The 25,397-nt window shown below is 45.9% G+C and overlaps 2 protein-coding genes across 3 annotated transcripts in view; both read left to right on the top strand.

The window, feature by feature from the left end:
• Positions 1 to 4,257, top strand: part of EP400 (E1A binding protein p400) — a 47,831-nt gene extending 43,574 nt beyond the window's left edge. For both annotated transcript variants that reach the window (XM_048322401.1, XM_048322400.1), the window contains one exon: positions 1,755 to 4,257. In XM_048322401.1, coding sequence (XP_048178358.1) covers positions 1,755 to 2,027 — 273 coding nt within the window. In that variant the 3' untranslated portion in view covers positions 2,028 to 4,257. The remainder of the gene's footprint in view (positions 1 to 1,754) is intronic.
• A 134-nt stretch (positions 4,258 to 4,391) lies between these two features.
• On the top strand, positions 4,392 to 12,267 carry NOC4L (nucleolar complex associated 4 homolog). Its single transcript, XM_048323152.1, has 15 exons — positions 4,392 to 4,521; positions 4,618 to 4,741; positions 4,831 to 4,937; positions 5,205 to 5,312; positions 5,450 to 5,599; positions 6,176 to 6,275; positions 6,552 to 6,586; positions 6,688 to 6,738; positions 7,263 to 7,374; positions 8,008 to 8,068; positions 8,599 to 8,709; positions 9,944 to 10,107; positions 10,473 to 10,555; positions 11,287 to 11,400; positions 11,707 to 12,267. Exons 1-15 carry the CDS (start codon positions 4,426 to 4,428, stop codon positions 11,821 to 11,823), a joined length of 1,533 nt encoding a protein of 510 aa, XP_048179109.1. The 5' UTR covers positions 4,392 to 4,425; the 3' UTR covers positions 11,824 to 12,267.
• The last annotated feature ends 13,130 nt before the right edge of the window (positions 12,268 to 25,397 follow it).

The following is a 25,397-nucleotide window of genomic DNA, read 5'->3' as shown; positions in this document are numbered from 1 at the left end:
TCACTAGAAACATGACCCTTAAAGCAGCTCATTTTTTTGAATGTGTGTATTTTTCACTTTATGTGTGGCATAGGTAGTATTTTTAAAGGATATAACAAGTGCCTTTCTATAAAAATAAGTCTTGAATACTGAATCAGTTGAGGTATATTTTCTAGTCTAAAACTTTGGTAGATGCAGCAATGCTTGTTCATCACTGTAGATAAGCTGAAAAACAGATTTAAAAAAGTGTTTTCTAGAGCTGAAAGGATTTTTAAAAATTGGTTTCTGGTGATGTATAGTCAATATAGCAAATAATTGAATTAATGAGCACCGTCTGAGCTTTTTCTACAAAAACTAGGACAAATTAAAGGTTACAAGTTGTTCTGTTTCAGTTCATAGAGCTGTGCCAAGTGCTCTGTAAAAGTCAGAACAGTGAGGTAGCTTTTCCAAATGTGTGCTGGTAACAGGGCTTAGGCAGGAGAAGGTCAGATGGTTTGATTCCCCTCCCCTAATGACCAAACAGTTTAATTAACACTGTTTAGAACAATGTTGTCCAGATCATTAGCAACAGGCGTAACTTAGGCAGTTGATTAGCAGGAATGATTTAACTTTGGAGGGTGGATGAAGTTCTTGCCTTTGGTGCACAAAATTCTGGGCCTTTTGACTCTTAATCTGCCACAGTTTACAGTGCAGTGTTTTAGTGCAGAGTAAAATCTGTGAGCGTTTATCTTAAAGTGGTGATAAAGTGGTGTAAGCTGTCTGATAATCACCTCAGATGTCAATGCTTCAAGGGCAAAGTAGACAGCAGGGAGTAGAAACCTCATCAGCCAACACAAGTTGAGTTGCCCTCTGTAGTCAGGAAGAGCTCCTAGATCATTTTCAGAAGTCATCAGTGGTGGCATAACTCTAGGACTGTTGAAGTCTGTGGCAAAAAGACAAATAGTTTTCCTCCCATCTACACCAGTGACTTCAGTGGCAGCAGGTTTAGGCCATGATAAATATTTTTAAAACTGGTCTTTATGTGTGTATATGGCTTTCTTTTTACCTGCATTTTTAGTGCTTCCCAGTGGATTCCTTTTGGATCATTCAAGAGTTAATTTTTCCCCTGGAGAAGCCCTTGTAGCTTTGTTTGGCTTCTGCATTGGACAAAGTCAGCTGAAGCTGCTTGGATTTCATTACCTTGTTCTCTGAACAAGGAGACATTGGTTTTTTTTCTCCCTTGCTCTGGGTAGAGCTATGAAAATTAGAGTTCTGAATGGAGTTCAAACTATTCTACCCTAAACTGGCAATAGAGACTGGCAGCTGTACTCTGAAAGAGTAATGGCAGAGACTGGTGGGAAGCCTCAGTGGCTGTATTTATTGTCACAGTATGGGTGCATTTTAACCTTCTTGGTCCTCTGGCTGCCCCTCTGTTCTTTTCTCTGTTCCTTCACTTCTGCAGTACAGGAATTTTTCTGTATATCTAGTTGGGTTTCTATACCTTTCATCTGCCTTCTGGATGTATCTGAGAATATGTCCTTGGATTTGCACTGCAGAGACCTGAGTTACAGGCATCTTGGCTCTTAGTTCTGATTTATAAGGCTCTAGAAAATGTGACAGAATGGTGTTTCTCAATGAAACCACAGAGCCTGTGTTCTCAGAATCTTTGTCTGAGACGTTTGTCAGTAGCAAATACCTAAATAAGTAGGATTCCTTCTGTAGAGCAGACATGTAATGAATGCTCAGTTTAATGCCAAACTATTCTTTTGTAACTGCCTTTTCATCCTGATGTCTAGGTACAAGCTCAGCCCCAGACTGTGACCCTTTCTCAGACGACAGCAGGTCAACAGCAGGTTCAGGTGATCCCTGCAACCACTGCTACTGCTCAGGTCGTGCAGCAGAAACTGATACAGCAGCAGGTGGTGACCACAGCATCTCCCCAGGTTCAGGCTCCAGGTGTACAGAACCCAGCCCAGACACCAGCAACACCTGAAGCCCAGAGTCAGCAAGCAAAAGTACAAATGAGGACACCAACTGTCAGATTAAAGGCACCTACTAAACCAAGTTGAACTGTTGCAATAACAGGGAAACACAGTATTTTGTGTTTGCTGAGACAAGTGAGAAGCTACTCCAAACATCCAAATGAAGACAAAATGCCTCTATTTTTTTTTTTTTTTTTTGTAGCAGAAGGTTTCTTGCTGGTGAACATTTAAACATGGAAACTCACATGTAACTTCAGTGTATTAGCAACTGTTCAGCACTCAAACTCTGTACAAGATGCATTCTGCCTGTGTTCTCTGTGCTCATTCAAACCAGATAAAGCAAGCATTACTTAGGTTTAAATTCTGCCCAGCTTCTCAAAAGTGGAATGGTGATCTGCCATAAATGTCAGTAAAATCCACCTGTGTTGGAATGCCACACCTGCCTGTGGGAATATGCAGCTCCTTGCTGTAGTTCAGTGTGTGCTCAGTACCCACAGTGAAGCCACACAAAGAACCAGGTGTGGCTGATACAGCACGGTATTTTCCATCTGTACAAAAGCTCTGTGTTGTTCTTCCCTGTGGTAAATACTCCTGGAAGATCTAACACAGACTTGAAGTGCTCCCTGCAAAGTTTAGCCAGTAAATGTGAAAACCTGTAAGTATATGTAATTAAAAACGAAAAAAAAGTTTCATTCTCCATTTTTGTAAGTCTTTTAAAATGTTTGTTAGTAGTTTTTGTGTACAGTTTACTGAATCACCCAACCTGTGTGCTCATTCTCATACTTCACTTTAAAATATGGATATTTTAGGCATGAGCTGAGTAAATACTGTGTTGATAGTAGATGTGTATTAAAGTGTAGCCCATTTTTTTTTGTAAAAGAGTTGTTCAGTAGATACAGCTAAACAGATGATCCATAGCTGTTTCTCATGGGACTTCTGTCACAAAAATTCTCCAGCTGATAAAATCGAATCTCTCAGTTTCATTCTGCTCTTGCAACATGTTTAAATGTTCAGTACTTTTTACACGGCTTTCAGCTTGGGGGGTGGGGGGCTGGGGGAAGGGGAGAATAGTGAAATTAAATCTAAGACTTAATTCTTCAACTGTGTAAAGAGTAAGATCTAACTTTTGTACTATTCTTTTACTAAAGCTAACGATGAATGTATCTTCAGGTGGGTATTTTGGATGTGAATAGAGCGTGGCCTCTTCCTCCAAATCAGTTTGCCTTATTGTTACGGAGAAAAAAAAAGCAAAAAGCTGCATAGAACTGTGGGGGGTTTCTTTACTTTTCTTGCATACAATGAATAACAGACTTTGCAAACAGCACTGACTGAGGAATCAAAAAGCCCATGGTGGCTGGAAGGGATTTATTTTACTTTGGCCATAAAACTGCACAACATGTAAAATCCAGACAAAATTACAACATTCCTTTTCTGAAATGGTTTTAAAGTTATTTTTCCATTCTGTGATCTTTTTACTCTTTTACGAGGGGAGCCTCTTTAAGGGCAAGAAAAGCATATATTTAGTTTTTACTTCTGTATGTCCACACTTGGTACTTGGCAATACACATGGCTTAAACAAGAAAGAATTCTCAGCCAGCTCCTCTGCCTTAGTTGTGATAGGTACAGCCCATTCTGTTCAGATCACAAATGTAAACATTGGCTCAGGCAGCGTTCCTGGTTTGTTTTTTTTTTTTTATTTTATACCTCTGTTGTCCTGCATCCTTTTATTCTCTGTCAACAAATACAAGGGCATTTTGATTTTTTTTTAAGCTGTTTTTGCATGCAGTAGTATTCCCCTGACCCTGCTAACCACTGGCATGTGCCATCCCCTAAACTTTACGGCCAGCCAGGGAGCTGGCATTGCTGGCAGCGGAGTAGTTTAAAATGCAAAGCAAATGCAGTGGTAATGGATAGTGACACTGTGTACAGTATAGCCTTGCTCATCCAAAAATATTGCTTAGTTAGCCCCAGTTTTACTTTTAAGTGTTTAGCTTTTATGATGTGCATGAAAGTCGGGGTGGGGGGGAACAGATCCAGCAGTGGGAGAGCTGTTGGCTGCATCGTTGTACTGGTCTGATTTGGTGTCTAAAGAGGCGATTGTTTCTTGTTTAGGTCAGTTGATGAAGATAAAAAGTCACCTTTTTTTTTTTTTTTTCTTCTAATTATTTTTTTTTTCCTTTCGATGTGTCTTTCTCCCAGGAGTGTGTTAGGAAGTCAACCTGTACATAAGTGATGAGCATTTGTACTCGACCCAGTAGGATGATAAGGAATAGTGCTGTATCCTACCTGAAGGTGTAATAAAGTGTACATTTTTATACCGCCGCCTCGTCCTGCCTTCTGTCCCGGGGGAGAAGGGCGGGTTGGGCCGGGTTACCCCGCGGGACGGGCGGTGGTGGGTGGGAGGACGGACCCATCCCGGCCCCGGTCCCGCCTGCGGGCGGAGCGGCCGCGGCTCCTCCTCTCTCCTCTCGCCGCCCGCCTCAGCATGGCGCGGGAGGCCGCGCTCGCCGCCTGCCTGGAGGCCGTGCTGGGCAGCCGCTCCAGCGCCAACCGCGTCTTCGAGCTCCTGGAGCCGCTGGCGGTGCGGGCCGGGCCGGGCCGGGCCGGGCCGGGCGAGGGGAGCGCGCTGAGGGAGGGCAGCGGGGCCGGGCCGCCGCTCTGACACGCTGTTCCCCAGGGCCAGGAGGAGCCGGAGGACATCGTGAGCGCCGCCAGGACCTGCAGCCGGCTGTTCGGGGCGCTGCTGGAGCGGCGGGAGCTGTTCGTGGGGCCGCTGCCGGACCAGGACGCCTCTCTGGCCGGTGAGCACGGAGCGGGGCCCCGCGGCGCTGCCCGGGACAGGCGCGGCCCTGGCCGAGCCCAGCCTGTCGGTGTGTGTCTGTCCTCACAGAGAACTACAGCGCCGAGGACAAGTACAGGATATGGATGAGGCACCGCTACAGGGACTGCGTGGGCTGCCTGGGGGAGCTCATGGGGCACGACGCATTCCAGGTCAAGGTAGGTCCTGAGCCCGCTGCTGACCCACGGCTTCACGGCGGGGGCGGTTCCTTGAGGTTATCGCCCCATATTTCAGTGTGGGTGGACGGGCAGTGCTGTAAGACAGCCCTGGTTCTCTGGCTCACCAGCTGCCAGCCTGCAGCTTTCTCAGGGAATAATATCTTAGTTCATTCTTCCTCTTTTTGAAAGTTGCCTCCTTTGGGTCTGCCCCCTGGTGTCCTTGTTTAGGTGGGTTTTTTTGGTGATGTTGCTTTTTTTTTTTTAAAGGAGTTGGCACTCTGCACGCTCATGAAGTTTGTCGAGTTGGAGGCACAATATCCATTGATCAAAATAGAGTGGAAGGGAACTTTAACTTTTCCTTGTGACCTTCTTAAGGTAAGCTGCAGAACTGAAAAGTGCCTTCTGTCAGTGACCTGATGGCACATGAACTCATGTCCCCTCAACCATCTCACTCTCTGCTCCAGTGGGGTAAGAGACTGACTTGTTGCTTTCCTTTCCAAATCCTTTGTTAGGTAGTTGTTGATGGTTTGCTTCCCATCCACGAGGACGCCTCACTCCTGATCTCCCGCTTTCAGGAGTACATGGAGTACGACGATGTGCGGTACTTTGTCATGAAGGCTGTCACTGCCAGCATTGGGCAAGTCATGCAAAAGACAAAGGAGGTAACGAATTGGTACTGGTCAGGTGGCTCTGGATGAGCTGCTCTGGGTTGTGTATCCTGTGGGTGAAGCAAGGTGGGATTAGTGGTATATGAAAATATTTGGAAGCCAGAGAAAGGAATGTGCCCATTGAAGGCGTTGATTTTTCTTCTTGTGTGTGTCAGTATGCCAAGACTGGCTTTACTCTGAAACTAAAAGTATTTCAAGACACATACTGTTGTTCTTTCTGGTCTAAGCTGTAGCTTCTGTTTTACCCAAATCTCTACAGTTTGGGTGACACACAGAGAACTTTTAATTCTCTTTACTCTGGTGCAGAGGAACAATCTGTTTCCTTTACTGGATCCACCAGTTTTGTCAAACCAGAATTAGTACAGAGACAAGTTTTGTGTTGAAGAAACAAGTAATACTGAGTTAAATGCAGCAATAGAGAATATACCAGCATGTAGTTCAGTCATCAACACTTTCCCTTTCTCTTTCCTAAATATATCCAGTACTTGGAAACAGGGCAATATTGAAGTCCAGCATCCTGCTGTCTGTTGTGGAACTTGCTTCATGTTTGTTAATATGCTTTTTTCTCAGAGGCCGCTGCCTTTTTACCAGCAGAATGTATTTTCCCTCATCTCACCCATTAACATGCCAAACAAAGAGTCTGAGATGGTCAAATTTATGGTCAAGCAAGGTTAGTAAACTCTGCATGATGAACTGTGTGTGAAAAGGAAAATCAGGTTTAAGATTTTTAGTGTGTAAATTTATTATTGTTTGCTGATGAAGACTATCTGCTTCTTTGATCACTTGATTCTAAACAGTGTTAAAAATCCACATTACTCAGTCTACAGAGGGGTCTGTCATGTAAAAAGATAAGTACTTCAGCCGAAACTTTTAGCATAAATAAAGGTCATCTTAATTTTTTAAACATCCATTTCAAGTTCAACATCTGTTTTCCCTTTCTTCTTAGATAACCGTGAGGAGTTGAAACTTTCAAAGCTGCAGGTAACTGTTCCTTTGGTGCATTAGAAGTGAAATTTTATCTGCTTGAAATAGAGCTTTGTCTACAGCAGTGTGTTTAACTGTGTTTGCAATTCTGTTTTAAGGCACACAGGCAGGTGTTTGAAAGAATGTGGCTGACTTTTTTGAAGCACAAGGTGAGTGTTACTTCTGCCACTGATCTGCATCACTCTTTAAGGATTGCTGCTCCCTAGCAATTGTGTCCAGCCTTGCGCGGAGCTGCTGGCAGGACCCCAGTTTTGAATGTTGGATGAGAACATCCCAGTGATCATTTCACTCTGCCAAGAAACACGACCTCATATTTGGCCTGTTTCTTTCCTTACTCTCATCCTTTTTTCCCCACCTTTAGCATGTGTGCCCATAAGGGTGATCTGCAGCATAACAATGTCTGCTCACAAGCTGAAGCTTCCCCAGCCTTTCTCCTGGTGATTTTCCCCATCTGAGTGATGACACTGTTACTTGTGAGCACCTGCTTCTTGAATGAACTTAAGTTGGTGTCACTTGTAAACTCTCCCATTTGGGAACTGCTGCTGCAAGCTGTTCTGTATTGTCCTGGCATGTTCCCTTCTGCTTGTGCATTGTCTTTTTAGCCACAGGTTGCTGCTGCTCTCCGAGTTCTCCCTGCAGTGCTTGTTTCACTGTGTGGCTTTGTCCTTCACAGCTGCCCACTGGCCTTTACAAAAAGGTTCTTGTCATTCTGCACGACTCTGTCCTGCCTTACATGAACGAGCCCACTCTCATGATGGACTTCCTGACAGTGGCTTATGGCATAGGTGAGTGAGAACAGCCTTTTATCCTTTGTGGTACCTGCAGAATGGGACAGATGGACTTGGAAGCTCTGCTGGATGCAGCACCACGGCCTGGATGATGGAATACGTGTACTTTGGGCTGGGATGGAGCTAAGGAACTAGGGTGAACTCCATTGTCTCTGAAAGTGAGATGATTTTACCTGTGTTTGTCAATGTGATTGCTCCTTGTGTATAAGGAAAATCATATTTAAGGCTTTGGGAAGAGTAGAATACTGGAGTGATTTATTTTAAATATAGGGTTCAGCCAGTGCTGCTGATACCTGGGCTGCATCCACAGGTTCCTACAGAAATGTCCTTTCTGGGCAGACCTTTGCCTCCCCAGTGTGGCTTTGTTGAGGAATTAAAACAGCACATTCATGTGTCTCAGTCATTGAACATTTGTTCTGCCAAGCTACAGCTTAATCTTTGTAAGAAACTTGAGAGCCTCTGTAAGGGTGTAGATAGAATTGTTTCACCTTCCAGCCATCACACTGGCTCTAATTTCAGGTGCTCAGTTTTGTGTTCCTTCTGGTAAGATTTTATTATATAAAAAACTTGAGGATGATTTTTTTTTTCTAATTATTTTTATTGTGTTGATATCTGCCTGCTTTCTTACAGGTGGAGCAATCAGTCTTCTAGCCCTAAATGGGTTATTTATTCTGATTCATCAGCATAATCTGTAAGTAAAAAGAGCATTTTGTTTAAAGCAACATGGGTTTATGTCTTTATGTAAGAGGAACTGAAATGGATTCACCACACCTTCAGGCTTTGAAATTCCCCCGTGAGAAAGCCAAACTGCACAAGAGGCTCAGCTGTTTGGATGCTGAGCTTTTTTGGCTGTGTGATTTCTTTTACAACTGAACCTAAATATCCTCTTCTCTAGACTGTGGTTGCTCAGCACTTAAAAATCGATTTCCGTTGATCTGATTACAGAGTGAAGCCATAGTCTTTGGTGTCCCTTTCATTGCATCCTGTACCACTTGTGGTCGGTGGACATGGCTTCACCCCCTGAAGATGGCTGGGCACTGCAAGAGCCATAAATTCACCTTGCAGTTTGTTTTCAAGTGGTGACTGTAGAGCGAAGCCTAAGAGAGCTAAACAGGGCACAGCAGTGGGCTGGGATGGGCTTAATGAAAGCACAAAAACATTGAGACACAGTTCCTCTGTACATCACTAATGGATGTTGTATTTTTCCTTTTTTTTCAACAGGGAGTATCCTGACTTTTACAAAAAGCTGTACAGTCTGTTAGACCCTTCCATCTATCACGTGAAGTACCGAGCTCGCTTTTTCCACCTGACCGATCTGTTTTTGTCTTCATCGTAAGTAGCATCTTTATTATGTATGCTCACATATTTTCCTCCTGCTTTTCTGTTCTTGAACAGTCTCCCACATGTCTGGGTATAATGTATTCAGTGTGCCTGCTGCATTAGATACATTTTTACAGAGAAAACCGAATCCAAGAGTGTTACTTAGTGGCGTGTAATTTTTCATGTGCTATTTTTGAAGATTTGCCTCACAGCCATAGATTTTCAGAAAGGAAGAATTGCAGTTAGTTATCAGAGTTTGAGCTGCAAGGGCTTATGGATGTGTTTTTGATCTCTGTTCCACTTTGGCTGGAAGTTACGAATTTGCTGTCTTGTCTTTGTAAATATGGAAAAGTAAAATTTGCAGGCTTTTTATAGATTACAAAGCTGTTGATAAATGGATGACTTTTTGCAGACGTAAAGCACTGAAGTGTTTGACAGCCTGTCTTGATGCTGTCAGTTCATTGTACACAGGGAAGAAACTGGGTAGTCAGCTGTTCATACAGTTGCCATCATATGTTATAAAATAAGCCAACAATAACACAGCACTAGGCACTTAATATCCAACCCCTTGTATTCCTGGTGTCCTTTGGAGAGTGACAAGACCTGTGGGGTGACTTTGTTGAACCTTGCAGGTGTAGTGAAGTCTGAGTGACTGAAAATTGTCGTCTTTTGTCCTGACTCTTCTGACGTGAAGAAGGTGCCTAAATGAGCTGATTGCTGTTAGAAATTTGCATTTTTACCATGGGGGGGGGGGGAAAGAATTATGCTGCACATTTACACTACACAGCAGCTTTATGTTTCCATTAACAGCTGCAGTGCTTGGAAGCGTTATGTAAATTTAACACCATGGCCTGTATATTAATTAAACTCACAAAACAATGGCGGAAGAATATAACTAAGGTTGCCTGGCCAAGCACTCAGAAGTTTATAAAAGGACCGAATAAAGTTTGCCATGAGAATGGACTGTGCTTGGCACAATGGTACCACATGTCAGGATTGAATCTCACAGTGATCTGAGATTATTCATGCATTGAATGTAAATTCCCCCAAAAATTTGTTCCAGAGAGCACACAAGACCCTATACCGCTGCTTGAAAGCAAGATTCCTAAAGCTTCTCTTTAGTCCATAGCAAAAAAAGTCTGAAGAGCCCCCTGATCTGTAAGCTGACATGCTGTTAGGGTGGCTGAGGCTGCTGGCTCCCTGCCAGGACTTTAACAGGCTGCTCCCTCCTGTGCCTTGTCCCCAGCCACTTGCCAGCGTACCTGGTGGCGGCGTTCATCAAGCGGCTGGCCCGGCTGGCCCTCACGGCCCCTCCCGAGGCTCTCCTCATGATCATCCCCTTCATCTGTAACCTCTTCCGGAGGCACCCCGCCTGCAGGGTGCTGGTGCACAGACCAGGAGGGCCAGCAGGTAAGAGGGGAGTTGTGTTATGCCTTTAGACAGCATAAAGAGCAGCATTCCTGTGGAGGAAGAGAAGAGATCCCAATTCTGAGGTTTGGAAGGATCCCTCTGTCCTGTCCCTTGAGTTTGTGGAAGCTCCTGCTGTAAGTTCAAGGCTATTCCAAATGCCCTACTTCCTATGCTCCTTAAAAGTAACATGGTTCCGTAGTGCTGCCAGCAGTGACTCTTGGGTCGTGCTGGGATGTGTCAGCTTGTTCCTGGACCATAAAAGACTTGGGAAGGAGCAGCTCTGACTGCAGCACTGGTCCTCTGTTCCCTTTGGGTTTACATTCATCACACAGGAGGTATTAGCGCTGTATCTCCTATTTCCTTAGATATGTCAGAAGATCCATATGTTATGGAGGAGGAGGAGCCGTCTCAAAGCAGGGCTTTGGAGAGCTCTCTCTGGGAGATTCAGGTATGTCGTCCCAAAATGAGCATCTGGGTCTGGTATGGGTCTCTTCCACTCTTGCTGCTTCCTTGACACGTGTTGGCAGTGGGCAGCCCCTCTCATAAGAACCTGCTTGACATATGTCTTGCAAATGAGATGAGTTCTTTTACTGTGCATCCTTTTCTGTCCTAGCAAAGGATTCCGTACACTGGAGAAATTGTACGTGCTAATTAGTGGGGGGCTTGTGAGCACACATTTGAGCTTGCAGTTCGCAGCTGAAACAGACTAAATAGCTGTAGATGCACCAGGCTTCTCATTTGCTTGGGAAGGGAGAGAGGAACTTGCTAAGCACTGATGGAAGTAGAGCCAGGTTATCCTGTAGAAATGGATCAGGGGGGTGCGTAGGGGGCTGAAGCAGCAACAAGAATGATTGCAGGAGCTGGAATCCTGGGGAGCTGGAGCTTGGATGTGGCACGTGAGGTAGCAGAATTGGGTTACGCAGTGTAGGCATGCCCTGTGGATGAATTTGTCTTGAGCTGCATGTGACCATGTGAGAGGAGCCTTTGACATATTTGAAAGATGCCTGAAATGAGGATTTCTTGAAGCTCTGTACTAGCACATTGCAGCGAACTTGGCTCTGATGGAATTTGGTGTTCACCAAAGATCTGACCAACAAGGGGCAGACACCTGTGTGGGAATGCAGATGGGTGTGTGTTACCCTGCACTTAGATTATCTCCTGTTTGTCTTGCTTCCTCAGTCTCTCCAGAACCATTATCACCCAGATGTGGCCAAGGCAGCTGCTGTCCTGAACCAGTCCCTGTCGGAAATGGAGGATGACATATCAGGGCTCCTGGAGCTCTCAGCTTATGAGGTAATGCTGCTGTGCCTTTGTGAATGACTGGAACCAGAGAAAAGGAGATTCTGGAGGCAGCAGCCACGTCCTGTTCATCTGCCTTGCTGCTGGGGAGGGAGCTACACTGATGTGGTTACCCAGAACCAGGGCAAACCAGGAAAATGATCTGTTAAATAATATAGCATGAGCAACAGTGGTGATAGGGCTGGCTTTTATTTGAAGGGTTTGTTTGCTGGATGTTTTTAGACTTTAGAGTAAGCAGTCTTACTAGGGTGAAGAGCTTGTACTGAGTTTTGACAATATTTTCTGGTTTTTATTTTGTAGCTTTTTGATAAAGAAGTAAAGAAAAACGCTGTTGATGTGCCTCTGGAGTTTGAACAAGTACGAGGTTTGTTTGGGAAGAAAAATGATATTTTTGCAGAGCACTTCAGTTTAGACTGATGCCATATCTTATCAGAACACATCTGTCAGCAGTCGGATCTTAGGGACATGCACAAAGCTCCCATGTGCTCAGCAGCCCTTCCCTGTGAGGAGAGCTGGACTGCCTGGCAGAGCTGCAGCTGTCTTCAGTGACCCTTGCCACTGCCCCTGGATGGACTTTGCTGTGTTTCTCACACTTGCATACTGCCACCTGGTATTTGGGAGGGATTTTTCCTCAGAGCAGGGGTTTATGGACTTGTTCCTGACTGGGATCCCAGCCCTTCCCCCAGAACTGCTGGTGCTGGCTCTGACCATCAACAGACTGCATCAACAGACATCTCACTGCTGTTCCATGGGACTGAGGGAAATTGCAGTCTCTGACTGCTCTTATTTTTCAGATGTGTTACTCTTACATGAGAGCTGACAGCCTTTTTGTAATAAATGTCTTCAATACATAAGTGTAAACACCTGATGTATTATAATTATATTTTTATATGCATTTTTAAGCTCATCTTTAGAGGGATGTTTATCTTCCTTTTACTCAGCACTCCCACGTTCAAGGCATTGAAACTGGTTTGTCTAACAACTCAGGGATGCTCAGTAAATCCAGCTATGAAATGCTGCTGGTGTTCCTTCATGTACATCCGTCTCATGCTCTAAGGTTGCTGGATTCCAAAAGCTCGTGAGCTTTGGAAGTGAACATAATCCTGGTGCCTGCTGTAGCCAGGGAGGCCAGCTGATGTGCAGTGGGAGGCTAATCCTTGAGTTTTGCTTCAGAATGATAAGCAGCTTGGTGTGGTTTTGCTTGCAGCCTGCACATGTTTTAGGAGCTCTGGCCAGAGTGTATCCAGGGGCTAATGACTTTTTAACTCCACTGCTACTGGATGCTTTTGTTAATTCAGATTTTTCATGCACTCCAGAAGTCATGCAAAAATTCCATTTGATTGGGTTCCCCCCAAGGTTTTAAGTTTGGGATAAACTCATTGTTAACAACACAGACAAACTCATTTTCAAAAACTTAATGTTACCTCTTTAGATTTAAACTCTGCTTGCATAATTTGAAATCTTACTTTGTGGAAGAGTAAATTACAGTCAAGAAAGCGGAGGCCAAGAAATCCAATTTCTGGCAGCCAAGTCTGGTTAAGTCAAGGAGCACTGCAGCTGTCTTGGAGACACTGAAGTGTTACATTTTCTTCATCCAGTTTTTTTCATGCTTTCCAAACAGTGGACGTGTCCTCACAGTGTAGAGCTCTACATCTTTTTTTTTTTTTTTCCTTTCTGATGCTTTTGAATTCAAGTAAGGTGTTTCTGGGGATTGATATTTTTCCTCTTTATCTTTGGAAGTCTCTTTCTTTGTTCTCTGGTGAAAAGGCAATGCTGCCTCCTCCCTGGCCAGCCTGCTTTTCTTCTTTCTTCGACTTCTGGTATCTGAGGTAGAAAGGCAGAGTGGTTGAAATGTAACTTTCAACTTGAGAGACCTCAGTCAGGTTCTCCCAAGCCTTGTATTTCAGCTCTTAAGATGTATCTCCTTGTGTCATGGGGTGTTGTCTGTATGTGTTTGGTAAACATCTTGAAGTGCTCTGCAGTAGCAATGAGGACCACATGGCTCACTTTGACACAAGTCAGTGTATCATCTTTCAGATGAAATGAATCAATATATTTAAAAGAATGCATGCCTATGTTGAATGGCTTTCTTGGCATATTTTTGTTTTATTCAGGTTGGCCTGGGTTTTATCTGTCTGTAATTGCTGGTGAGCAGTGTCATTCACATCTGTCATGATTTTGACACTCAGGGGTATTGAGTTATTTTTGAAAGCACAGGTATTAAACCACTTGGGCATGGGGCAAGTCCAGGTCTCATGGTGCTGAGAATGAGGGATTTTGGTTGGGTTCTTCTATGTGGACAGAGGGTAAAGAGAGTATCAACAAGGGCTGTGTGACCTGTGTGCCTGTTTGTCCCTCTGAGGTCTCCTGGCACCAAACAGGGACACCCTGCATGTGGGGCAGATGGAGCTGGTGGGGAATATTGGAAAGCAGCCGCTCCTGCATTGTGGTGTGGCCCTCTGCTGCCTGTGGGCAGAGCCTTGTATGTGAGACCAAATACCACAGACTGTAGCATTATCCAAGCACCAGGAAAAGGGATGCCACTGGAAAGGGGTGTTTTTCGGGAGGAGGACTGCAAAGGCACCACCAGTGTTGCACCAGCCATGGATCTCAAGTACCACACTGCAATGAGCAGTGACTGGACTGGAGCAAGATGCAATTTATGTTTTCCAGAGCATTCCCAGTGCCCCGTGTGCTGCCCATGGCAGCTCCTGCTGACACCGAGGCGGAGGCTCAGGCTGACACAGGGTGTTTTCAGATTCCTCAGCACATTGCAGTGCTGAGCTGGAAATGCTGCTGTTAGTGCTTTACTTGAAGTATGTGCAGCTGACCTGGAGTGACTTAATTATTTTGTGATGATGCCTGGCAGTCTCAGCACAGTCCCACTGTGCTTGGTGCAGACAAGTGAACCACAGACAGCTCAGAGGAGCTTACAGCTGAAAGCCTGGGTGCACTTCAGACAAGCCTCGAAGGTCTTCCAGAGACTTCATTCCCCAGCACTTACCTGAGCAGCATTTTTAAATCAGCTCTTAGGTGGAGATAGCTTTAAGCCCCTACCTGTCCTTGGAAAAACATTCCACCTGGTCTTTCATCAAGCTTTTATCTTTCAACTTTCACCCCTTTCCCCTCAATAGGAGGCATCAGGAAAAAAAATCAGCAGTTATAAATATTAAAAGTTTCATCTGCACAGAGCGAACAACCCTTATCAGGCTGCGCACCTGCTGCTGCTCCTGCTCTACAGGTCTCCACAGACTGTAGATTATAGATGCTTTGATCATGGGGTGTATTAACTGGAAGGCCAGATTGAAGTACCAGGCAGAGAGTGCATAAGTCACTCCTGTTATTATTTGATTTTTATCAGATGTGGGGAGGAGGGAGAGGGCTATTCTGGGGTTTTTTGTTCTTCTTGTTGGGCTATTTCAGTGAGCATAAAAGATAGTTTTATGAAAACATTGACATAACCCTGCAGCTTCCCCACCCATCACTCCCTTGGTTCCCCAGCGGAGGGTAATGGTAAGATCTCTATTTCAATGGACTGCCCTTGGTTTATTTTCCTGAGCTTCCATTCAAAGTCATCCCAGCCTGGCTGCAAAATAGAGCTGCTCATCAAGAGCATGATGTGATTTATCTGGGGAGTCAAAGGTTGAGGTGGCCACGGTGTTTGTTAATCAGCTTAGATTCTTACTTTTAAGATATTCATTGGGAGATAGAGGGAAGTGCAAATTTACATCTGTAAATGACTGCTGCTATTAGCATTGAGGTGGTTTCATATCCCTGAGATAGGGAGAGCTACAGTGCAGCAATAACCTCTGGGTTTTCCACTACCTAATTTTGAAAAACGAGCTCTCAGTTAATTTACAGCCCTGCTCAGGTAAAAAGGGCTACAGGATCTCAGTTCAACTGACACCAGCCTTTTCCAGCACTATCATAATCAATATTCATTAACTGAAGCCTATTGGATTTGGAGATTTACTGCTATTAATAAGCCAAGAGTCTATCTTTGTGTAGTTTATGAAGGAAGTTTGAGACTTGTTAATAAAAAGAGTTGCTTTTCTGCAGTTTCTTTGCCCTGTCCCTGGGCCCTACTTGCACCTCTAAAAAGAGAGTTCTGGAGCGTGTGAATTGAGCCAAAAGAGATAAAAACAGAGTGAAACTGCCTTCCTCTTCCAGAGAAATAAATCCCAGCAGACAGGATGCTCTGGTTGATGGTGCATGCAGAGATGTGAACGTCATCTCTGTCCTAACAGAGTTAAAAGCTGCAGACTCCATGTCCTGCTGGTTATCCCCATTTTGTTGATAAATGCACAGAGTGTGAACCTTATCAAAACGAGCAAGCTGCAGGCCTGCTAATGGAGCTGTGCTTGTGCTGAAGATAATTGATGCCTCAATAATGCCACACGTTATCCGGGGAGCGGCTGGAGCGGTGTGTGAGGAGAAGCATCAATCACAGGTGCTCGTGTTTAACTTTTATCAAATATTTAGGTGGGTGGCAAGGTGCATTCTTGGGCTGCTCTTGGGGAAAGAGTGTTGGGCTCTGAGATACAAAGTGAGTGAATCATCACATCCCTTTTCCTACATCAGTTTCCTGCAGACTGGGAGAGTGAGGATTTACATTTTAGTCATCTCGGTTGGAGATACCACGTGCTGAAGTGTTGGAAGCGGAGGTTTGATGGCCAAGAGCTGCAGTTCCCAAGCGGGAGACAGTCTTGCTGGTGATCGATGTGACGGCTGCAGTGTCGTTCTCGCAAGGATGACAGTCCCATCTCACCTGGATGGGGGAGGCGGAGGGGGAACCGCGCTGCAGTGCGGGCACAGCGCCATGGATGAAGGGGGCTGCCCCGGCTCTGCCCGCTCCCCCTGCCCTGTGGCCAGTGAAGCGGGGCCGGTGGCCACTAGAGGACGGTGCAGACCGGGCGGCGGTGCCCGCTGTGCTGCCGCGGCTCCGCGGGGTTCTCTGCCAGTGCCGGAGTCTGCTTCCTCACACTTTCCCTAAATCGACCTCTTCCTGCAGCTCCGCTGGGAATGCCGGTGCCCCCCGGGCTGCAGCATCGCCCTCGGGGATGTGTGACCACGCAGGAGAGCAAATCCCGCAGCAATTCAAGGCGCCGTGCGGGTTAGGTGCACCTGCGGTGGCCCTGCCCAAGGAACTGATCCCGCAGCGCCATGGGGATGGTGGCTTTGCAGGGCTGAGGATGATGGAAAGAGCGAAAACCAGAAACCCCAGAGCAGCCGGCTGCGGTGGGGAGTGAGGGGACTGCGGGGAGGTCAGTGGGGGTGACCGCTGTCCCCTCGCTGGGGCTGCCTGGCTGTGTCCCAGCAGGTGCTGTGAAGTGGCGGCAGGAGATGACCACACTCTTTTTGGAAGGACAGTGCCAATCCTTCCTCCCAGCCCTGCCCTGGCAGGCTGTGGCCGGGCGGACTCCAGGCGTCCCTCGGCGCTGGTGCCCCGTGAGTCACCGGTGGCAATGTCTGAGCCCCTGCAGTGCTGGCTGACACTGCTCTGCTGGGGGAGCAGCCTGACAGCCCTCCCCTGCTTCTGCCCGAAGCAGCCACACACGGCCTTTCATCCCCTTATGTTTTCAAGCATGTCCTAAACGTTTTCAGTCCCAGTTTAGAAAAATATTCTGATTCAGGATAGCATTTAGGTATTTATATGCTTTAAACGTCTTGGCAGATGAAATGTAAATTTGTGCTTTAGAGCACTTGACTGTCTTTAGCACTCCCCTGAACTTCTCACTGAGGAACTCGGCTGCAAAGCGCCCACGAGAGAATGTCTGAGCAACACCCTAACAGGGCGAAGACTGCAGCCCCAAGCACCAGGCTTGTTCTCAGAGCTCCCTTCAACCTACACAGCAATTCCACCTCCAAAAACCTTATGGCAGGACAGAGGACTCAGTGCAATCATGCAGGAAACCTGCTGGAGAGGCTCTGTCCCCAGTGCTGCTGGTTGCGTAGGAACCCCTTTATCCCTCTGTAATGCATCATAAAGGCTCTCTTGATATATTTTTTACTGCATATAGCAAAGCAGATTTGGATTCTGTTTCTGTTTCAGCTGGTTCTAACACCATTCATCATTGCTGTACCTTAACAGGATCTTACTTTGATAATAGGACTCCAAGCAGTGATGAAATAAAGTGAGATTAAAATAACTACATAATAAAGTTCCAGTTTAATCTGAAACTATGGTAAATCTTTCAGGGCTGAAGAAAGGCAATAGCTAAGCTGCACAGACTCAGTGTTCAGTGAATGACTGTGATAAAATGTGTTGATCCACATTATAGTTTTATGTCTGTTTAGGTATAATAACCATAACTATAGTTCAGCTGCAGTTTGACACCTAAAAAAAAAACCTCCTTTGAATTTGTAACTTGTTACATGTCTTTTGTTTGGCTTTTAAAGTCTTCAAACAGTAAAAAAAAAAAAAATTATAGGTGATGGGTATTGACTCAGCACAGGAGCTGCTAAGAAAATGGGAAGGACAGATTCCTCTCCCCTGTTAGGAGCTCTTTGCTTGTCTTGAATGCAATGCTGATTTCAGAGTGTAGCTGTAAAACAGAGGGAGGTGGGGGATCACAGGGCTCTGCTGGTGCCAAATCTGAGGCTGCTGAGTCCCCTTCGCCCCGTCTCCCACACAGAGCTGGGTATCCCAGGTTTTACAGCCACGCAGCTGGGCTCTTGTCCCTTCATGGCAATCTAATGGCCCAATCAGCCTTCTGGCCACTGATCCCATGAGGTGACCCTTGGCTTTTGGTTGAGGGCTTGTCATGGCTCCATCAAGAGTGGATTGAGGCCAGGGAAGGTGAACACAGCGTTGGGAACCAGGGGCTGCCCGGGCCCTGGGCTCAGCTTGGGCTGCCTGTGCTCAGCCTTACACAAGAGCTGCAGTTCTGAATCCCTGCAGCAGCAATCCGGGCTGCAGCTCCTTCTCAGGCACAGCATTTGGTTCAGGAGGAGAGAGGCCTCCTGCTCTCATCCTGCTGAGTTCACAGCACAGGCTTGCAAACCTGGGAACTGAATTGCTTGCTGAACAAATTGCAGATCATGTTGCTTTATAGAACCAATGGTATTTTTGTATTCTTTGGATTTACTGTTCCTTCTTTCAGTTCAGATCAGTGATCCGGCACCTGGCTCTGTTAGTGTATTGATTAGTCCAGAATCCCATCTGCCACTTCACTGCAAGATATTGTAAAGCTATCAGGAAGCCCCGAAACATTTCCGAAGGAGTATCAGAGCCTCGTGCTTTCTGTGCGAGTAGAAGGTAGAAGAGGAGGAAGGTTGCTGGGGCAGGCTTTTAAAAGGAAGAGTAGAAAATATTTAGCAGGCTGATCCAGCCAGGAATCCCCCTCAGCTTGGGTCACATCAGCCCTCTTGTTGCTGGAGTTTTGCTCAATGAGATGAAGCCTCTGCAATGGCAGAGTGGCACAGCACGTGCTGGGCTCTCCTGTTTGCAGGATGTCTATTGTGCTAAGCCCATCCCTTTCCCATTCCATGGCTCTGGCATACAGCAGCTCTAGAGCAGGGACCTGTGTGTTCCTTGAGGCCCAGCATGGAAACCTGAGCATTGCCAAAAAACCCCAGGAGCCTTGTACAGGCCTTGAGCAGGGATGGAAGGGAGGATCAGACTGCAGAGCTGGCTCACAAAGGGGTTTTTCTCCACCCAGGCAGGAGTGGGAGGATGTGCCACAAGAAAGGGCACAGCAGACACGTCACATGCAGAGCTTTGAATAGCTTGAGTGACATTAATAGAGAGGACTTTTGTTCCACCTGCTTTGCACTGCTGCAGAGCACTGACTCTTATCCTCTGGGACGGACCTGATGGGCATTGAGGCTGCTCCTAAGAGCCCAAACATCAGGGATGGACAGACTGATGGACAGGGCTGTCATCAGTCTCCCACTCAGGCATGTGGGGGTAAGGCACAGTGGTCAAATCCTTCTCCCCCAGTGGAACATCCCTCTCCAAGGACCCCCTTTCTCTCCAGCCTCAGAGCTGCATTTCAACCCTTCTGAACCAGCTGATGTTAGAGAAGGAGACTTTGAATTTTGAACATGCAAGAAATTGCCCCTGTAGGCTTGAATTACTTATAGAGTATAAATGATGCCTGAATGTTAATGCACGTTCCAGCACACGCATTCCAGAGGGGATGATAACTTCACTAAGTGCAGCCACGCTGCACCAGAGATGAATTCAGCCTGGGGTGTTTGCTGGCAAACACACCACTATCCATCCCTGCTTATTCGCCCCAAACCCTCAAGTTTGTGTCGACTTGTGAGCCAGGAGGACTCCAGAAGAGAGGCAGGGAGTAGGAAATAACAAAGATATGTCTGTACATCAGAAAGGTAAATTGCTCCCTCGGAAAAAAGTGATCCTGAGGGTTGGCAAGTCCCTGGTAAGCAGAGCAGCAGGCTGGAGCTGGAGGAAGTCGCTGGTAGATGAGAGGATCAAGTCTGGAAGGCTGCTATCAGACAGACTGGCAGGACCAGGGTCTCCAGTGATCCGGGACTAATCCTGACCCTGTCTGCCACAGGCCGGAGCAGCAGTGGGTACAGCGTGGCTGGGAAGGGAAGGTTGATTTGCCTGGCAGAATGTGCATTTTAATTGCTCATTTTCTTGCCTTTTATATGTGATTTGATTGTGAATTATGTTTTCTGCATTTGTAATTAGAGGGTAGAGCAGATGGCGAGGTTTTGTCTGAAGTGATGTAGCCGTTGCAGTAACTCATACTCCTGGCTGACAATTTCCTAGGAAGGGAGTGTTGTGACATGAAGATACCCTGGGATTTGCTCTAAGAGAGATCCACTTTCCAAATAGTCTGGGACAGAGCTTCAAATTATAGAAACCAGCACTGTTCCACTGGAATCAGCATCCAGGCTGGTTTACACCACCTGTGGAACTGATCACGGGGGAGAAACTAGTTTTCCCTTACACCAAGAGGTGCCTGCTCTCAGACTGTGCCTGCAGTGAACTGTGCTGTATTTATTTACCTGTGACACATGCCACAGCCAGCCCACAAAGTGTCAGTGGGGTTTGCTTGTGAATCTGAAAGGAATTGGATGGTGAAAGCTGCTCAGTGCTTGACAGAGACTGTGAGCACTGGATTTTCCAGGAGGCAGAGGAGGAGGAGGATGGTGAGCTGGATCTCGGAGCTTTCCAGCCTTTCCAGCTTCACCCTCCGAGGCTTTGGCTGCCCACACCCTGCCACAGCCACTCACTCTGCCACGGCCTGCTGGGGCACACGGTTCAGGCAGAGCATTCTGCACAGCCAACCCTTCCATGGGGGACAGATCTTCACAGCCTTGGGAGATGCCCAGCTCTGCCTTGTCCTCACATCCTGCACTGGGAGGCAGTGTTTTGTAATTCAAAACTTCCCAAAATTACAAAGTTGAACTTTGGGAAAGAAAACTTGGAAAGTTGTGGGAGTTCCCTGAAGGGTGACATCACTTTGTGACTCTCTCTGTCAACCAGACACTTCACTCATCAGCTTCCCACTTGGTTGGTGATTTGCAGGCTAGAGCCTCAAAACAGAGTGGATCCTGACTATGTTTTCAAAAAAGAGAGAAAATCCTTCCTAGAAAGTTGCTTAAATATACTTTAGCCTTTCATCCATGTCTTCTTTTATCAGACACAAGCTTTCAGTGAAATGCCAGTAGGCAGAGCTGAGAGCTCAGCTAACAAACAGCTCCCAAAATAAGCTGTTCTGCCACCTTCTAGCCTCCCACCTTGGAAAGATAAGGTGTTTCCCATCCCACTGCTGTTCTCCACGCAGTCAGACCTTCTGCTTCCCTTTAGAAATCCTTGGCACAGTGTGAGTCTGGCTAATGAGGCTCAGGAAATGCTGACACTCAGTTCCTTTCTGAAGGACAGTTGTTTATGACACTCATTTATGATACATGGAAGACATATGGAGTGTCACCCACGCTGGCTCTGGGGAGCACACACTGAAATGCAGGTGGGTGAGCGTCTCACAGCCCTGGCCTGCCTGTCCCACTTTCTAGGAATGCTGCTCCTTGGGCAGTGCCACCCCTGTGTGGGCTGGCACAGGGCAGTGCAGTTTAAGGTGAACTCCAGGCTCTGACTACATAAATCCCTGAGGATCTGGGTTACTCCACAGAAGCATCAGAACCATCTTGGTGTATCCTGACCTCCCTGCACACCCTTAGCTCTAACCTGGCACCTGCCCCTCGCTCTGGAGGCAGCGCTGATGCACGAAGGAGCACTGAGAAGGTCCCTTAACAAATCAAACCTACCTATAGGGATGTGTGCCTGCTCTGACAGGGATCTGGGAGGAGGGATGGGAGGTTTCCAAAGGGAGTTTGCTGGCTCTGGTGGCTGCAGTCAAATGGTTTGATAGCATCCTTCATCTTCTGGAGGGGTGCAGTTTCTTACCTGTTCTCTCTGGCTGGTGCTTGTAAACACTCACAGATTTTTATTTTACTCCTTAATACAGCAACACTGTGAACTCTTCCATTTGTAAAATCTATCTGAAGAGAAAAAAAGGAAATATATTTTCAAATGCACTCGCAGGCACACACATATCATTTAAGACAACAAATAACTAGGAAAGAAGGGGCAGTAGTAATTCACTCTTGGTTTTCCTCTGATGTTTTTAAACGCCTCAAGTTTTCCTCTTATGGTTTATGATGTTATCATGCTCCTGTCTAAACTACCACCTTAAAATACATTCTACATGGTTATTTTCTCCATAAAATCCTGACAATAATAATTTCCCCTGTACTCCTACTTGCACTGTAATTTTGGATCTGCCAAGCCATCCACACCTGTTTGATGGCCAGCAAATTGCAGCCTTGCAGGAATCTGCTATCCCCGACCATCACTCGTGGGTCACATTGCTCCACTCCGGTGACGAATTCCTGGAGCTGGAGCTGGCAGAGGTGGGCTTGGATCACCTCGGATCACCAGCAAGGACTGGAGGATGTCAAGAGGTTCATTTAATGAATTGTGTCCTTTCAATATCAAGGGTGCTGCCCTGGGCCAGCTCATGCTGGTGACCTCAGACAGGGCCTCGCTAACGCTGGTGGGATGGCACATGCCAGCTGTCCCAGCTGATCCCACGTGTCCCTTGGGGTGTTTTGCAGCCCACATGGCTGCCAAATGTGTCATGCTGGAGCTGGAGCAGCAGCTTATGCCCAGCCAGGCTGGTTCTTGCCCTGCTCCCTCCTCCAGCTGTCACTGCACTGATCCCTGGGCAGGGATTTGGGCCAGGAGCTGCCCTGACCAGAGCTGTGCTGGGGCTGCCTTTCAGCTGAAAAAGAAACCATTTAATGCAACAGTGCTTTTCTGAGAGCCTTCTGCCTGAGCTCCCAATGAGTGCCCAGGAAGTGCAGCCCTCTCTGAGCAGCAGCTCCTGCCCATCCCAGGTGGACCAGAGGATGGAATGTAGACCTTGAGGAGGAGCAGGTCAGTACCCAAAGTCTTGTAATCTGTGCTTAGTAAAACCAGAGGTTTCTTGGAGAAAAATTCATCGTGTACAGTAACCTGGTGGGTGTCTCTTCTCATAACTTTGGAAAGCATTGCCACATTAACCCTGCCCTGGTTAGATTTGAAGCAAAGGCTTTGCTCTCAATTACTGCTCTTGCCAACTCATTTGTAGCAAGGTAAGAAACCCCGGGAGTATTGCCAAACCATGAGAACATCCTCACAGAGCCTGACACTGCTACTGCATGATATCCTTTCTCCTCTAGGTTGTTCCAGCTCATCTGAGATAAGGGCAAGATTACTTTTTAAGTTTTTTGTTTGTTTGTTTAGGTTTCAGTTTGATTTTTATTTTGAACTTTCAGCTTACTGCATGGAACATTTTTGGATCATCTGAGGTGCTATCTGGTCTTATCTCCAAAGCACACTGCTGAAAACCATCAGGGAGTGGGTCTGGCTTAAGCAGGAATTAAGTGGCTCTCTGGATTTTGAGATAGAAAAAGAGTGACATCCTGCTGCTTGTGTATATCACTTGCTTTGTCCAAAAGTTGCTTCAGTCTAGTCCGGTGCAAACAGAAATTCATCTGCTTAGTTCAAAAGTTCTCCATGTAGCCAATTTGCTGTGTGCAGTGACACTGCATCCATGCACTAATGCCTTGCCCAGCAGTTAGTATGGTTAATAATAATAATAATAATGATGATTATGGTTGTGCCAGCCTTTACAGAAGAAGGGAGGGTAAGTAGGGGAAATGCAGACACTGGTTTGCCCAGGTCTGAGACCCTCACTTCTCCTTGCACTTCGGTGGAAATCAGGAGTGGTTGATATTGCTCCTCCCTTGCTGCCTCATGGCTGAGGTGGTTATTCCTGTGCAAGCAGAAGAGGAGGAAGAAGAGAAATAGGAGGGCAGAAGCCCTGTTTGCCCCAGTGCTGAGGATTTTAACAGCAAATCAGCCCCTACTTGCAGAGGAGCTCAGGGAAGAGGGGCTGCCGGGTTCAAACCTGCTCTGTTCCAAAGCCATTTGTTTGTTTGCTGGGTTAGGTGACAGAGGGGAAGGTGCCTGGGTGGGTGTAAAGCAGCTCATCGGCGCAGGAGAAGGGGCAAGGGCATCCATTGAGGAGGAAAATGGACTGTTTGGAGCACAGTGTGGGGATCTGTGTGTTAAAGCTCCTGCTTTGTCTCAGATTAACTTCACTTGAGCTTGCACAACTGAACTGAGCGAGGTTTTCTCCCTCATTTTGCCCTTGAAATGCTGATCCAAGGAGAAAACCTGTCTGCTACACACTTTGGGCCATGCTCTCTCTTGGAGGTTCCTCATTCCTGTTCTTTCTGGGACAAGCTGTCCATCACCCCACAGGACCCTTCCACTTTCTCCCTTTCTTTCCATCCTTCTGTTTGTTTTCAGAAAGAAGTATTCCAGTAATAGCTAAATCACACACTGGTGAAGTTTATCAGTAGTTTAGAACAGATATTAGCAACATATTTGCTACAGAGTCAGTGAGGGGAAGTATATTAGCTCATGGATGAAAATGCGTATTTTTTTCCCTTTGCTGCCTAGTTAGCTCTTAAATTTCTCTTAAAATTAAGTTGACATGGAACAGCAGAGACACTCAGTTTCTTTCTCTTTTTTTTGCTCTTTCTCTTTATTATATATATTAAATTTATTTATAATATATACATATACATATTTACAATATATACATATACAGTAGATATAGAATATGTAGTATTTATATATAACAATACATAGGCAATATTTATATAGAGATATAATGTCTATAATAATGTAATACAATAAAACAATATAAAAATAAAGTATTAATATAATATATAAACAATAATATAATATTAATTAGGAATAAGACCAAAACTATCATCTTACTCTAATCAAAGATCATTTTCAAAGGAAATGCTGCAGTTTTGTCTTAGGAGTGTAAGTCCAAAGACCAGCACAGAAGCAGAGGTTACAGAAAAATGAGACACAGCAGGTCGGGGTTTTGCTGGTTTTTAAATTTTTTTTTTTAGCATGGCAGTAGCATTTGCATTTAATTTTTCTGCTGTGAACATTTGTACTTGTCACTATTTAACAGGCATATTAGCAATGAAAAATGTGAATAAAAAAGAAATACAGTGCAACCACATCGCAATTATCCCATTCTCTCTATAATGATACGTCTTGAGGAGTTCCCCATGCAGTGCTCATTTCAAAAACTAATTATAGCAACTGCATTATAAACTGCACTGTTGGTGTCTGCTGCCTCCACATGCAGCAGATGAGTGTAATTGTTCCATCCTGGAACTGACCTGGAAGAGAGTGCTGCATTAATGGGGGAGAGGAGCAGTCACACAGAGCCAGTGAGGGTTGGTCCTATGGCAGATATTTTTCAAGAGTATTGTCATGACAACTGAGTCAAGGAATTCCTTTCCCTGCCTTTTTTACAGCTGTTGTTAGGTGAGGATTGAATTGTGCCATTCAATTTATGTTTAATTTCTGTCCATGCTGTGGATATGCTCCATTTCATGCCTTGCACTTGATACAGGAGCTGTCAATGTGAACACTT

Source organism: Corvus hawaiiensis, chromosome 18, assembly GCF_020740725.1.
Source record: "Corvus hawaiiensis isolate bCorHaw1 chromosome 18, bCorHaw1.pri.cur, whole genome shotgun sequence".
Classification (NCBI taxonomy): Eukaryota; Metazoa; Chordata; class Aves; order Passeriformes; family Corvidae; genus Corvus; species Corvus hawaiiensis.
This window is presented reverse-complemented; position numbering and strand designations above follow the sequence as displayed.